Raw genomic sequence first — 15,518 nt, 5'->3', positions numbered from 1 at the left:
CATTGCACCGATTAGAGTCAAATAAATGAATAAAAACGTGTTTAAAGAGAGAAAGTAGAGGAAAAACGTGTGTCAAAAAAAGTGGCCGAGCCAGGCTCGGACAAAACTATGAAGGGGTTAATATTGCTTTTGCTAAAACATATCCTTGGATATAGAATAAAAATCCGCCGTGTTAAAGGGTTAAATTGTTCAAAATAGGCTATAATTTTAGAATCAGATTTTTTATTCACTTCACAGAATATTTATGGATAGATGAAAATCACAAATTGTGACAAAAATTCTATTCTTGGCGTTTATGGGAAAACTATTGGCAAACATTAAAAATGACATAGGTATAAATGATATTTCTTCGAAATTGTACAGACGGGAATGAAATCTTATAAAATAAATCAAGCCAACCAAAACTATTACATTGCTTCAAAACATCGATGGTCAACGCAAGGAAAACCTTGCGAGAATGTGATACATTTTGGGATCACGCAGGCTAAAGTACGATTCGACCTCGTCGAAATACCATCATCTCAACGCCTGTCGCGCAAGAAACCACTCGCCTTAAGAATCACCCACATCATTTCCTACTTAGTGCCCACATCGTGTGAGTAATGGGTCGTCGGAAGGTTTTTCCCCCTCGACAAAACCGACAGTGTCCCTCCGGTGTGTCCGAGTCCAACAACGAACCAAATCCGATACAACCAAAGGACGGAAAGATCACCCGCACAAAATGCAAAACTATCCCGTGCCGGACTCGGAAAAAATTGCAACCAGGGGGAAAAGGAAGCAAACGAAAGCGCTGGTCGAAATCCGAGCGCGTCGAGGTGATCGCGTGTCGGTGGGAAAAGTCACGATGATGACGACGAGCCTCCCTGCGTAAGAGCGACCCTTCAATCGGCATAAGTCACCGGTTTTTTTTTTTTAATGCTTTTCATTTTACGAGGGGGTAAAACCGTACAACCACCGGCATTCCGTGCGCACCAGCACGATGGCCCGTATCCTTTCCGCTCCGGAGAACACGCACGAGCCGCGTTTCCCAACCCATCCACGATCGGTGCGCAAGAAAAGTCGGATACCCTTGCGCCAGGGGAAAAAAAACGCACACAGCCGACCAGATGACGAGGCCGATGGGATAAAACGATCCCAGGGAAGCGCACACGGAACGGCCGCACTCTCAAAATCGATCCACACACGTGGCCCTCATCGGGACGGATGTCGTCGGACCCTTCGTGTGATGTGTGCATCTCCTTACCGACCGTATCCGTACCGACGCTGAACGCACACAGGCGCGCACCGAAACCCCGGGTTCGGCGCAAACGACTCAAGGACCAGCATCTCTCCAGGCGCTGGCGCATTTCCCTCGCGGACCATCTCGCTCGCAACACCTCTCGCTCAGCACCACAGCATAAGCATAGCTCCGCCCCCTGGCGGCAAAAACGTTCTTGACGTCATGCTGGGTCGAACCCGGAGCGACCGTGGAAACCTCCCGCCGGGACGAACGAAAATGGCCGCGGCGATCCGCGAGCGGGCGGAGCCTGGCCTTTATTGATCTTAATTGAGTATAAAAAGCTGATCAAGCGCTATATTTAATTCATTGATAATTTTGCATCCGACCCGGCCGTATCGCCCCGGGCGCGTGGTGGTGTCGTTTGCCGTCGGTTTTTTTGTGCTCTTCCGTGCGATTGTTTTCGTAAATGAGTGTAGGTGTGCGAGAGTGTGTGGCTGTGTGTGATAGGTTTGTCGGTGTAGGGTGTGTGTGTGTTTCTATACCCGCTTGATGTGTGCGCGGATGGGAAGAACAAATTAAAACCCACAAGTGAAATTAATCGAAATCCTAGCTCGTGATTCTTCCTGCCAGACAAATCGCTCCTACCTAATTGTATCGGAAAACTAATTGCTAGAGTGAGACAGAAGGTGTGTGAGAGAGGGAGAGGGAAAGAAAGGAAAGAAGAAACCAGGATAATTGGCGCGAAGCACCTGATCCTCGTGATAGTGACAACAAACCGGAGTGTTTATGTTGATTTACCAATTAAAGTCACGTTCGATTTCAATTGAATGGAATTCAAGATTCTTAACACCACTGAAAGCAAAGGAATCTTGGGGTGGTAAAAGAAAAAAGCTGTGAAATCTATTGGTTTACGGTGCACAATGAATTAAGCTAAGTTAGTCGATGCAACTCAAAGGAATTCTTTCCTCAAAAAAGTAAAAAGTTTGGAGTTCCTTCTTTGGAAAAGAATCCAGTGTAAAGTGAGCCTCGTTCTGTGTGGAAAACATTGAACCCAACCTCGTCCATGGTATGGAACCGTCCACCTTCGACGACCAGATATTCGGCGACTTCACGAGCGAAACGCTCGGAACGCTGGCCGGCGGCGCGAAACCGATCCATGCCGGCCCGTCGCCAACGTCCGTCGCCAACGCCGCCTCCGGCCACGGCAATCTGCAGGTGATGATGGGCATCGGCCACTCTCCGACGCACGACGGTGGTGGTGGTGGTGGTGGTCAGCAGCAGCAACACCAGCGCCTGCCGGAAGTGAACAGCATCCTGGCGGTGGCGGGCTCGCCGAGCTACAAGACCGTCGACTACACGAACCTCAGCAAGGTGGAGTACCACCATCTGGCGAACGGGAAGCTGGACGGGCCGTCCTCGGCCAGCTACTCCCCGCCGGCACACCAGCAGCACCAGCAGCAGCAGCAGCACCAGCAACACCACCACATGGTGGCCGGCCCGAACGGCAAGTCGATCGAGTACGTCAACTGCAAGCTGGAGTACTACACCGCCCTGCCGATCGGCCACGACGCTGGGAGCAAGCTGGAGTTCGTGAAAACGCTCGACTACAACGGCAACGGGCGGCTCGACTATTCCACCTCGTCCTCGTCCTCGCCGAACGGCTCGAAGGTGCTGGACTACGGCAGCGGGGGCCCGGGGGGCGGCAAGCTCGACTACGAAACGACGATCGCAATGTTCCAGCATCCCGGGCCGCCACCCGGACCCACGGCCCAGCCGGGCGGACAACCCGGCGGACTGGTGGACGCGGGCGGGGCGATGCAGAAGCAGCGGAAAGCGGACGTGGACATGAACGGGGCGTCCGGATCGTCGACCCCGACGGCCACCACCGCCAGCAACGCGTCCCCCCTCGATGGCAGCGGAAACGGGAAGAAGAACGATAAGAAGAAAACGGACCCGAACGGGATCAAGAAAAAGAAGACCAGGTAATGGTGGAAAACGACTTCCCGGGCCCGATCTACAGGGTGGAAAATTGGGATGGATGTTATTTTTCGAAAAAAAGATCCTTAATGGGGAGGATCCTTCAAAAATACCCTACACACAAAAAATTACACACACACAAAAGACAGCCGTTAAAAGGTATATTCAGCAATTTTAAGCTTGGTTTTTGCGCTTCCTTTTGGTGCTGGATTGGAAAAAAAAAACACCAAAGGGCAAACACCTTTTTTTTGTCGCTCCCCTTCTTCGCGTGCCCGACGTGCTATGCAAACATAGAATTAAAGGATTATTTATTACCATGCCACGCGGCTCAACATACCCCCCCCTAAAGTGCCTCCCCCCAAAGGGTCGACCTTTGCCGATAATGAAACATTGTTAAATTCCCATTTTGACGTCCAACGCCCGCAAAAATAAGTATAAAAAACACACACACACACACACCCCCCGATGAAAAAATGCTCTGAATTGCGCATCAAATTTGCGATTCACGATGCCCCTTCGATGGGCTCGTCCTCCGACCCTTGACTCAATTAGCACCTCTCCACGGGCCGCAGGCCGTTATGCTACCCCGAATGGAAAATGCTCGAGGAAAAACACAGCACCAACCCCAACACACACACACCCACGCAACGACACAATGTGACAGGGTATTTTTTTGAGTGCAGATTTTATCGGCATTCATCATCGCGTGGGACGTTTGAGGGAGGTTTTGGTTTTTTTTTTTTTGTTCACCCTGGTTCGTTCATTTTCCCCGGTCCTGTTGAGGCATTCAACATTCGATTCGATCGAGAAAAAAAACACACTCACAACTTCCAGGACACATTCCGGATGGCATCGGAAACAGAGGGTCGAGTGAAAACGTTCGCCGTGGTGAATTGGGGTTTCGGGTAGAAAAAAGGAAAAAAGAACACGTGGAACAAAAAATGGGAAAATCCAACATATCACCACCGGCCCATCGGCGGACGCACCATTTCGATCCAGACAGAACGATTCGCAATGGAGATAGACAGTTCGTCAGACGATGCCCGACAGGCCCAACACACCCAACTGACGGGCCCGGCAGACGAATGCTTCGGCAACAATACGTTCGATCCAGGACGGCGCCATTAATTCTGCCCGCCGGCGCAGTTTTCCAAAAATTCGTAAAGTCATAACACATCCATCGGAATGCGATCTATCATCGCCGCACATTTACATTTGTGTTGTGTAGCGCTTTTTCTTCCTACGTAGGGTTTTTTTTTTGTTTTAAAACAATTTTGAAAGCAGTTTGGATTTCATTCCTCTCATTATCGATTGAGTGACTGCCTTCAGGCATTATTTAGAATGAATTTAAACTTTCCTGTTAGCAACGCTCTACGGTCGTTGTCAGTTGAGAACGGACACAAATAGCTGAAACAATAGTATTGGCCAAGCACAAAGAGAAATTTTGCCAAGCACAAGCCGAGATGAAATTTTATTTTTCATAAAAAGAATTCGCTTAACTATTCATATACATCACGGGATGAAAAAAGTGTTCCCAAGGTGAAAATTCATTACTTTTATTGAATCTATTTCATTAGAATATTTTTCCAGTCCCTTTACTTAGTTGGTAAATTCACAGTGAATTGAGCAAGGCATGTGGAATAAAAGTAATGGATGGAACTTTTCAATGTACAATACTTCATTTTTTAGTTGAAAGTTTATTTTATGTAATTCAATGCCAAGTCAGATCGTCAACGTCAAACATTATTGCCTGAAAAATGTTGCTTTAGATGCCAAATTTAGCACATAATTTTGTACATTTCGCTTGACCATAATTCTTCAGCGGTAAATTATACTCAGTGGCAAATGTGTAGAAACATTAAACATTTAATACATGTTTGTTTCCGATTGAATAACTCTAAAATCTTTTTTTTCTGTAAATCTTCAACCCGGATTATATACCGGACCATTCTTTTATTATTTCGCTATGGTGCTTAGCATTTATTTCTATAGGATACATTATAATAATTATTGTACGTCTGATTCCGTTCCAATATACTTCATCGGAAAAGGTTGAAAAATTCTACAGAATATTTGTTTAAGTAAAAATTTTACGAACTTGGCCCTTTGATGTTCGGGGCTCCCCGTGGCCGCTCAATCCGCGCACCGTTAAATCCGCCACTGATTATACTTCAATTTGCATCGTAAACCCGCTAGACATTTCCTAATGGTTTCTCTCAAAACTCCTGAGCGCTCACAAAAAAACTCCTCATTTTTTTATGGGCGGCCTGTAACAAAATTAGGGAATTGTTCAAGCACTCGGGCAGTTTTTCCAGCAGAATTACTGTAACAGACCGCTTCGGCCCGTACAAAAATGAGGCATTTTTCGTTCGCATTAAGGAGTTTTTGAGGGGAATCGTTAGGAAATGTCCAGCGGGAATTACTCTTTTAAAGTTATGTTGATTGAAAATGAATTTAATTTGAACTACACCAGTTGGTTCGCAGAGCACATCCCCGAGGAAAAGGACACTTTAAACTCGAAACGTTCTTCTAATTGCATCGTTTTACTACCCATTCTTCTTGCCCCCCTTTTTGGCGAACCACAATTTAAATTCATCCCATTGCGGTTGCACAAAAAAGGACCAGGATCTACACCATCCTTTTTTAGAACTGGCTAACAAATGATGATCCTACCGTGTTACTAATCAACCACAAACACGCGCACACACAGTCACACAAACACTACCCAATCGATGTTTCTCCGCCTTTATCGGATTAAATCGACCACTCCGATCCGGGGCCGGTGTTGCCGTGCGAAAAGCGGCCCAACCCAGAAAAACCGCTCCCGTACCCTCGTAACAAACGGCCCAACAACCATGTAATCATCATCTTACAATGAAGTAATTCGTCCGGGATACCCTTTTTTTCTGCCAACTTAGCTCTCCACCGGAGCGCAAACCCGATCTGGCCCCGTCGATGGTCGAAAGGGGGCTCTGATTACCGGCCTTCGGTAGTTGGTTGTTGTAGATTCGAAAACTCCGATCCGAAAACTTCGAGGGCCATTCACTCGCCGTCGAATAGCGCTGTGCTCGGTGAGCTGAACGGGAGGACCAAACCGAAAAATTGTAGGAAGTAAAAAAGTACTAACAAAAGGCCCTCGCAGAAAAAAAACACATCTTTTCGGTCACCTTCGTCAAACACATGCACCTCGTTCCAAGCACACAGGGAAAGAAGATCTTTCTGGTCAAGGGCTTTGCACCTTTTTGCCACTTTCGTGAACCTTGATTAAGTGTAAGTTATTTATCCGTTCCACGTCGGTAGAGCGCTGTGCAGAATGGTTAAGCGTGTTCCTTGGAAGGATACCTTTGGAGAACGAAAACCCGTACATGCACGACACCCAGGAATGTGAACCCTCCGGAGGGGCGAAGGAGGAAAAGTGTACGAACGGTGGGGCACCGAGGTCAGATTTATTTATTCTGATCAATCTCCTTGCGGAGTGTGTGCGGTCGCATGTTATCCAGCAATCGAATCCGATCAAAGGCTCGTGACATGGCGCAATCCATATTTGGTTCGTGAATGAACTCTCACGCATACCTTGGCGAAAAAATCAATCCATTAGAATGCAGTAAATCGTAGATCGAGGAAAGCCATGCCTCTACCGTACCGACGCCACCAGAGACCACCTTAAGTTGTATTTACACCGCACGGTTTACAGAATAATCCAATGATAAAGGAACGGCTCAGAATGGTAAAACATAAATACACATTACCTGAGCCGAACCCCAAACGGATGCCGAGTCTCCAATTCGGCCCAATTGTGTTCTACAATCAAGACAGATAGTTTATTTGCTGTGTGACTCTAAATCGAATCCTAATGCGGCCTTTCTGGCCGTTTGCGACAAAAGGCACCCCGTAATTTTGTCGATCGATTTTGTAATCCTTTCGGTAGCCTAATGAAAGGTAATTGTTCGAACAAACCAGAACCAGAATTTGAAGAAACAAGCCCAGAACGTGCGTTCTCGAAAAGCTGTGCCATATTTTTGGATCATTCGGAACTCCCTTTACATTCGTCCGGACAAAATGGACTATTAACAATTGGGCAAAACCTGGACAGAACCACTCGAACTCCGGCGCCTTAATGGTGTTTATGAATTTTTCGTGCCCCCTCCCGTTTCCATTGCAGCGGCCAAAGGTATCAGCATCTTCAGCGCATGACGGGCACATCGCTTGCCTTGTTTTGGTGCCCGAGTGGCTGCTTAATTCTTCCCCGTAAGCTCGACCCAGCCGGGAAGAACCGGGGAGACTGTACATCACACCGGTTCCAATCTAATTAGTGACTCCTGGAGCTGCATCTTTTGACCTGCCCGGGCGATAGCGTTGGTCCGGCGTAAGGCCGGGGCATTGTAGAGCGATAAAAATTTCATGCACGACCCCGAGAAGCAGCAGCAGCCAATCGGGAACCACAAAATCCTTGCAATCCTGGTGCAAACGACGGGGACGGGGTTCATAAAGAAACGGAGACTCTGGCATGGAAGGGCCTAACGGAGACATTAGTAAGAATCGGTACTAATTCCACCCGAGTGTGGCGTGGTCCGGGCATGCACTGGGGAAAAACATTTGTATTCATTAGCCGTAAGGGTCCGCCACCGTTGGTGGTGGAGGGTTGGAGGATCCAGGGAGAGACCGGGAAACCGGTGTTGCTGACCAATATTGTTGTTATTACCAAGTTCCTTTCCTTTGTGTGCGCGATGCGAAGGGCAAAGCCGGGCTGGCAAAGATGCCGTACACTTCTATTTAACATTCTTGGCCCACATTCCAGTTCGGGCGCCGGGCGAAGAATTGTGTGAGAGTAGGTTCAAGGTAGGTGGCTGCAAAAATCTCGCAGGCTTAGGCATCGGGGCACGAGGCGGCACGAAGTTCTGGTGCAAAATGCGATTAGAACGGAACGTCCGGTTGGTTTCGGTGTATCACGTAGATGCGAGGAAGCTTCCTCTTCAATAGACATGCAGCTATGCTTGTAGCTTCCAGCCAACAATGGCTCCGTTCTGGCCTTTGTCTTGCACTTTGATTGCGGCCAAACTACATATTGTTGAAGGAAGGTCTGCATGCTTTTCCCGTGCCTTTTTCCCGAGGCATTCGGGCAATCATTTGAACTTGCCTTGAGGGGGGAAAAGTGAATTTTACAAGCCCATCCGGTCATCCGTACCGCATCGAGCATTATATTTTGCATTTCGATAATGCTATTATATGGCTTCGGTCCGAGTCGGGGGCGAATAATAGCACAAATCATCGAGCATCACCGGAACGACACGCACTCACACGTACTCCCACTTTTGGCGCTTTTTCCTTTCCCCCAGGACCACCTTCACCGCCTACCAGCTCGAGGAGTTGGAGCACGCGTTCGAGCGGGCCCCCTACCCGGATGTCTTTGCCCGCGAGGAGCTCGCCCTCAAGCTGAACCTGAGCGAGTCGCGGGTGCAGGTGTGGTTCCAGGTGAGTAATGCACGCTTTTCCCCCGCAATGGTGCCTCCTAATGGGCCCCGCTCGTTCGATTGCTTTCCACAGAACCGGCGGGCGAAGTGGCGCAAACGGGAGCCGCCCCGGAAGTCGGCGTACCTTGGCAACAACAGCCCGTCGGCGCCGCTGAACGGTCCGATCGGTACGACGTTCGGGCAGTTTCCGCAGACCGCGACGGTGACGCCGCCGGGCAGCGTCGACAGCTGGTCCACCTACCAGGCACCGTACGAGCTCGGGCCGCACATTAACCTGCTGTCGCCGGCCGTCAGCCCGTACGGGTCGTACAGCACCCAATACGGTACTTACATGCCCGAAAGTCACATGTTCCCGGTGCGGCAGCACTTCGACTACGGCAGTCCGTCGCGGGCGGGCGTCGGCGAGCCGGGTGCGGACGAGCCGGGACCCCACCAGCAGCACCAGCATCAGCATCCGCACCACGGCCACCACGCCCACCACCATGCGTCCCAGCAGCACCAGCAGCACCAGCAGCATCAACAGCAGCAGCAGCAGCACCACAAGCCGGACCACTATGCGCCGCTCGACGACAAGTTCGACACGCACTGCACGGCCGGACTTCCCGATGGGTGAGTACGCGGGGGGAGAGAGGGGAGGGAGGGGATGCTTCTATCGGAAATGAAACAATTCCTACGATTATTTACGGAGATTTAGAGACAATCCACTGTGACAGGGGGGACATGTACTGTCCCGGCTCGGAACCGGGAACCCCCGTCGATGACAACGACGGCGAGTGAGGTCCGGGCGTCATCCTTCCGGAAGTAGATTGATGGGGCCACTATATGGGTCACACCGGGGATGTGTCTGTGTGTGTGCGATTGCGCATATGTGCCACACGTGGACAAATAAACCCACGTCGTTCCGTCCGTTCTACCTTGCCCGTGGATTCTCTGTTGCTGCGTAGGGCTATTGTGATTGTGGGACTATCCTACCATGGTACAAAGGTGAGCAGTTACGGACCAAAGGAATGGTCCTGAGTCCAGTCCGGTGATAAACCCGCTTCCGACCAGACAATGGCTCTAGGATGCCTCAAGGGTTTGCTATAACTTAATTATTCCCATTCTCGTTGGCTGAAGGATCTAGGAGCTGAAGGGCTCTAAGGAGGAAGTTCGTACAAGGATTAAGGTTATTTATGGGATTTAAAGGAAGGATTTTATGTAACAAAAAAACTACAAGCTAGTTGTAGTTACTTTGTCGGTTGCATGCAAGAGTTGAACGAACGCTCAAATATGTGGCTATCTACATTCTCTCACTATAAAAACAGTTCTCCATCACTGCCCACCGGTTTAAACACAATCCATCCGACAGTCCAATGCCTCGGGCAACCTTTCAAAACCCTCATTCATCGTGACGGCCGATGAGAAAATCTCTCCTGCCAAGTCTGCACCGGTTGGTCGTCCTTTCACTCCAGTGAGCTTAGTTGGCTGAAACGCACTGTTGGCTAATTTTAATCATACAACTGCGTATGACGACGTACCTGATGGAGTCACCTAGCATTGGCATGGTATGTTAGCTTTGATGGCCTTTGGAATTACAATTTCCACGAAGCGCATCGGTACCGATGAAATTCGACGCAACGCAGCATAAAAGAGCGCTGCAACGGGAAACGTTGGTTTCTTTTTCCAGGAAACCTACAAAAATTAGACATGACCGATGCAGGAAATACGCTTATCAGATTTGAGGAATTTATTCAATCCGGCAGTGGATGATTTAGTTGATTTTCAACGCTTTGACCGGAAGCTAACTTTTGGTTGGAAAATCGCAGCGATATTCAGTAAACTATGAATGCATGCTGCATACGCGGAATGCACTTAGGAAAAAACAAGGAAATTGGAAAATATGGGCATATGCTAGAAATATTATGCTGATCCTTGACCAGATTATGCTTGACCAGTATATGTATCATACTAAACGATAATGAAGCCCGACTAGGATGGATCATTTCTAGTTAGTATTTAAAAAACATTCACGCCCCATATTATTTTGTATTAAATTTCATGTAGCACCGACTATGGTCAAGAATTATTTTAGCTTGAAAATGTTTCATTTGCTCAGTCGAATAAAATCAATTAATAATAAAAATATATAATTCTCTTTAAAAAAAGTACAACGAGATACTCTAACCTTTTATGCCTTTATGTGTAATTATGTGCAATAAGTGCAATAGTATGAAATTATTGCGTTTCATTTTAACAGGATGTAAATGATCTCGTCCTAATGATCCATGCGTGTAAATATTTCATGACATAATTAAAACTATTTGCATATCTTTTTGTGTAAATGATTAGCATAGCGTAACACTGTTCGCTGGACAAGCGCAATTAATAACAGTGATATTTAATGCCTCAGTGCATTTAACGCATAAGTGCATTTAAGATGTATGAAATTTAATATAATTGAATGTAATTGTTTTTTTGTTCTCCAAACGAAATGACTGATTGTAAAAACTAATTCAAATAATCTCAAATCATGTTTATTTATGCACGATCTCTAATCATCATTACCATTGACGATTTATCGCCCCGAATCGAATCCCTCTGTGAACAAACCCTGCAGTATGACACAAAATTGTGTCAACACAAAATTGCACTTTTCGAAGAGTATTTCTTTTCAACACAAGAGGATCATGTGAGATATTTGAACCGCAGTATCTTCTAGTATCGTTACATATCATGCAACCTGCAGGTGTTCTCATGATCAGCCAATTTCGTACATCAAAACACGACCCCTGACCAATCAAATTCTGCACCAAAACCTTACGAAATGCTAAAGTTCTAACGAGCACAACTAATAGATACTGTCCGGCTTTTTCCCAGCCATCATGTTCACAATCAACAATTACAATCTCGATTGTTTCATCTCTTGCTGCGATGCCTTCTTCTCCTCATTTTTCATCGCTCGTACTTCATAGCTTTACAGTACGTTTTTTTCAACCAGCACCAATCAAAATGTTCGCTCGTTTGTTCGTGCAAGCGAGGCGCTGCAATAGTTTGTAGTGAAAATATAATCGAAATTTGATCAGACTATCGCAGATGAACTACCGGCATGTGAGTAACATTTGTAACCCCCCCCCCCATTTTGAACCACAACCTTCCACATCCGGCCAGCACGTGGCCCACACAAGTGGGAAAGCACATCATAACACAGAACTCGGAAAAACCTAACCGAACAGCTGCACCTTTTTACTCTCGTCCAACGGAGCTTTCACATATCTTGCCGGACGGACGACGGGTGGATTCGTGGTGGAGAAGTCCTGTTACCGATGAGCATTTTGCGACTGGCAAGTGTACTAAGAATTCATGCTGGGAGGGCAAACTTTCCCCAACCGGTCTACACCCCTCAGCATCCCTCTTTCTTTACAACAGGCCATCATCAATACGAGTTCAAGTTTTTCCTAGCCCCTTTTTGCCTGGATATCGATAAATTGTTGGAGACTTTTTCGGAACAAAGTTCGACGCTTTCTTTCAAACTCCTTGCCCGGAAAGACTCATCCATCTTATTCCATTTCCAACTATTTTTCCGATGCTGCGGGTACCGGGAACTGGAACAACGGCAAACTGACGTCCAGTTGTGTACGCCCTCTTCTAAAATAAAAAAAGAAAGGCCACTATTTGGGAACCGAGCAGCGAACCTGACCAAAGTGGACGTAGTGCCGTTCCGCAACGTGCAACTTTCAAACACTCGAAACGAAAAAAAAAAACAAACAACTACAGCTAAAGTGACGGGTTTCGGGGTGGGATGTTCCATCGATTCCGATGTGTGTGAAGGATTCACCAGTTCGCAGCTTTGCAGCGACACAGGATGCAACTTCTTGTGCAAAGTCCGGGAACTTTGTTTGCATTTCAAACACCTACCAGAGGAAGTACAACTGAACCGACGGAGCGTTGGCCATTCGTAGTCTTCATTACAAGTCGAACTCGCAAACTGCAAACGGCAACTGCAACTTCGGGTGCAACAAATGGTGATCACAACTGGTTGAGGAGCGCATTGTCTTCGGTAGTGGGGAGGGAAGGAGGGAGGGAGGGTGCAAACGGAAAATTGGAAAAACGGAACCGTGCGAAAGTTTGTCCCGAGCTTGTTTCTTTGTCGGTAACATTTGTTGCTCCCCAACTGATGAAGTTGCAGCAAGTCTTTACGAGCTGCAAAGGGTCATCCCGGTCGCCACCCGCTCACTGACTGACTCGTTCACGATCTCGCCGGTGGCCGATAATGAACGACAGAAGAAAATCCCCAAGTAAACATACACACACACAGTTGCAAACAATGGAGTTCTGATTTTCTCCCATCTCTGTTTGCTCGCCCCCTCCTCAGCGCTATTTGTAAGTCGCCAACAGATAATGGTACTTGAGTAAATGAATCCTGTTTAACCTTCGCCTCGGTTGTAATTTGAGCGCCGGTAGAAAGGTGGAAAAGATCGCTTTGACTGTTCGGCTGTGAAATTCGTGTACTCCTCACTTTGCGTGAAGAGCGTGAAAAACGTTGATGGCCCTATCTACTATGCTGCTGTGTGAAGATAATTAAAATTTTCCAGCAACTTACAAACTGTGAAACTGTCAACCTCTGTGATGGGGAGGGAGGGAGGGAGGGGGGGATTCAAGGAAAGCGAAGTCACTTTAGTCGGCTCTTTCTCGTGTCCACTTGAACTGAATTTATCTCCTTCCGGAACCGGATGTCCTCCCTAATATCGCGATAATGAGCACAGTCGGAAGCAACCGAGAACTATCAAAGTTTGATTGTTTGAAAAAAAAAAGTTCCTACAGAAGTACTTAAGCAATACGGTAGGAAATTAATCATCTTCGTGCGTTTGCTGAAGAGCGCATTAGGGAGAGATTTTAATTAAACGCTCATTGAAGAACTATAATTGAACAACATGGGTGGCAAATTGAGCGATCGAACCAGAGATTAAACATGACAAAGTACAGTGTTTCATTTCAATTTGCAATCATTTGAGAATGGTACTACTTAACTTGACTTGGGAAACTAATATGGATTTTTTTATTTGAATAAACAAAGTTCATAAAGAATAATTAAAAAGCTATGTGAAACGGATTGATTCTTAGATAACAAGGATATAATCTGTCATCGACATTTTTTTCCATATTTGATACGGATTTGGTTTTTTATTCGTTTTGAAAAATAAAACAATATTCCAATTTTGGAACATAACTTACACGAAGTGATTTCCCATGAACCCTGGCCAACTTGCTCTAATTTTTGCCAAAGTAAGTAGCACAAGTACCCATCAATACTTAGATTAATGAAAGATGTTTTGAACAGATCAATAACGCAAACATAAACAAGGACCAGAAACTGTTGAAATATATTGCTAATATGAAGTAAGTCGTGAATTTTATGATGGCAAAGTCTGGGAAAATCTTGTCAAATCGCTAAAGAGGGTTATGATAAGAAACTATAAATCTACGTTATTAAGGTTCGAATTTATTTATACACGATATTCGATCCCCAAACTGAGAACATGAGAAAACACCAACGCCTTTTTTGGCGAACCCTGTCGTAAAATTCCTGCAAGCATAAAATAAAAAGGAAGTGTACATACTTCCTTTCAACGACTTACTTGAAAACTACTCCCACTCCTCCCTTCTCATGTTTTAAGAGCGGGTCACCTTTCCGTACGAACGCCACGTAGCTCAATTTTTCACGATTTAAAAAATGCTCCTTTCTTCTACATATCACCAACGTTTCCCTTCTTTTCGCAACTCTTTCGCAGTCTCACGAACGGCAAGTACGTCGACGACACGAAGTACATTCACGCGGTCGACGTGCACTACAATCCGGACGCCGATCCAAAGTACGGCACTTGCCACCAGCTGGAAGATCCGGCGATGAAAGCTCACTACGGACCGCCACAGCAGACGCAGCAGCCTCCATCGCAGCAGCAGCAGCAGCAAACTCAGCAGCAGCAGCAGCAAGGTCAGTGTCAACCCGTCGGCGTGGACGACCCGGACGGGCTCGGTTTGGTGAAGGCGGAGGAGAGTGTAACCCACAGCTACGTACTTCCCTCTTTTTTGCCCTGATCGAGAGCATCAGAAAGGGTTCACAAGCATCATCATCATCGACGTCATCATCATCATCATCCTCGTCGTTCTCATCGTCGCTCCATTTGAGGCACCCGAATCGATCACGGTTCGACCAGTTCCGATCCCACTTCCACTAGGTTTCCCTGTCCCAATCCCCGCGTTCCTGCCTCCCGTTCGCTCCAGACACTCCCGTGGCTAACCGAGGAAAATCCTTTATTTCACCGTGATTGCTTTATCTCGAGGTTCGGTATTTGTTTGGGACTGCATTCATCTTCCTTTGTTAATCCTGCCGAACCAAACCGAACCGACCGACCGGTTTCATTATTCATCACTCACCCGTTTGACTATAGGGCGTATAGTGCTTCGGTTGGTTTTCGATCGTTTGTGGATCTATATATGTGTGTGCGTGTGTGCATGTGGGAAACAACCTTCCGGAAAATTTTCAAAAGGGTATAAAAGCAGTAAGACTCAATTGCCACAATTGAAACACCGATATCAGCTAGGATGTTTGGAACTATGTGCTCATCCCTAATTGGTAGTATTGAGGTTAGTTACTCAAGGAATGTGTTTTAAAATTATTTTTAAACTCTTAAAAATAATCCTTTAGGTCTTTTTAAATAAACCCTCCTTCGATACTAATGTGACGAATTAAAAGAGTGCTCTTAAGCCCCTCTCTTGATATCGACACAAGAGCTTAGCTGTTGCTTTCCGTATCGTATGAAATTCCGGAAAACCAGAAAATCGGAGTTGCTCGAAAAAAAGGCGAGCGAAAA

General features: G+C 46.8%; 1 protein-coding gene across 1 annotated transcript; it reads left to right on the top strand.

The window, feature by feature from the left end:
- The first annotated feature begins 2,287 nt into the window (after positions 1–2,287).
- On the top strand, positions 2,288–14,742 carry LOC131259008 (uncharacterized). The gene is made up of 4 exons (XM_058260418.1): positions 2,288–3,201; positions 8,533–8,668; positions 8,741–9,276; positions 14,436–14,742. Exons 1-4 carry the CDS (start codon positions 2,288–2,290, stop codon positions 14,740–14,742), a joined length of 1,893 nt encoding a protein of 630 aa, XP_058116401.1.
- The last annotated feature ends 776 nt before the right edge of the window (positions 14,743–15,518 follow it).

Source organism: Anopheles coustani, chromosome 3, assembly GCF_943734705.1.
Source record: "Anopheles coustani chromosome 3, idAnoCousDA_361_x.2, whole genome shotgun sequence".
NCBI classification, from domain to species: domain Eukaryota; kingdom Metazoa; phylum Arthropoda; class Insecta; order Diptera; family Culicidae; genus Anopheles; species Anopheles coustani.
This window is presented reverse-complemented; position numbering and strand designations above follow the sequence as displayed.

Bases quoted from the DNA above. Each gene is read 5' to 3' on its own strand.
- LOC131259008 (XM_058260418.1), top strand. From the start codon at position 2,288: ATGGAACCGTCCACCTTCGACGACCAGATATTCGGCGACTTCACGAGC. The intron at 8,669-8,740 runs GTGAGTAATGCA...TGCTTTCCACAG, and splicing joins GGGTGCAGGTGTGGTTCCAG to AACCGGCGGGCGAAGTGGCG. The intron at 9,277-14,435 runs GTGAGTACGCGG...ACTCTTTCGCAG, and splicing joins ACGGCCGGACTTCCCGATGG to TCTCACGAACGGCAAGTACG.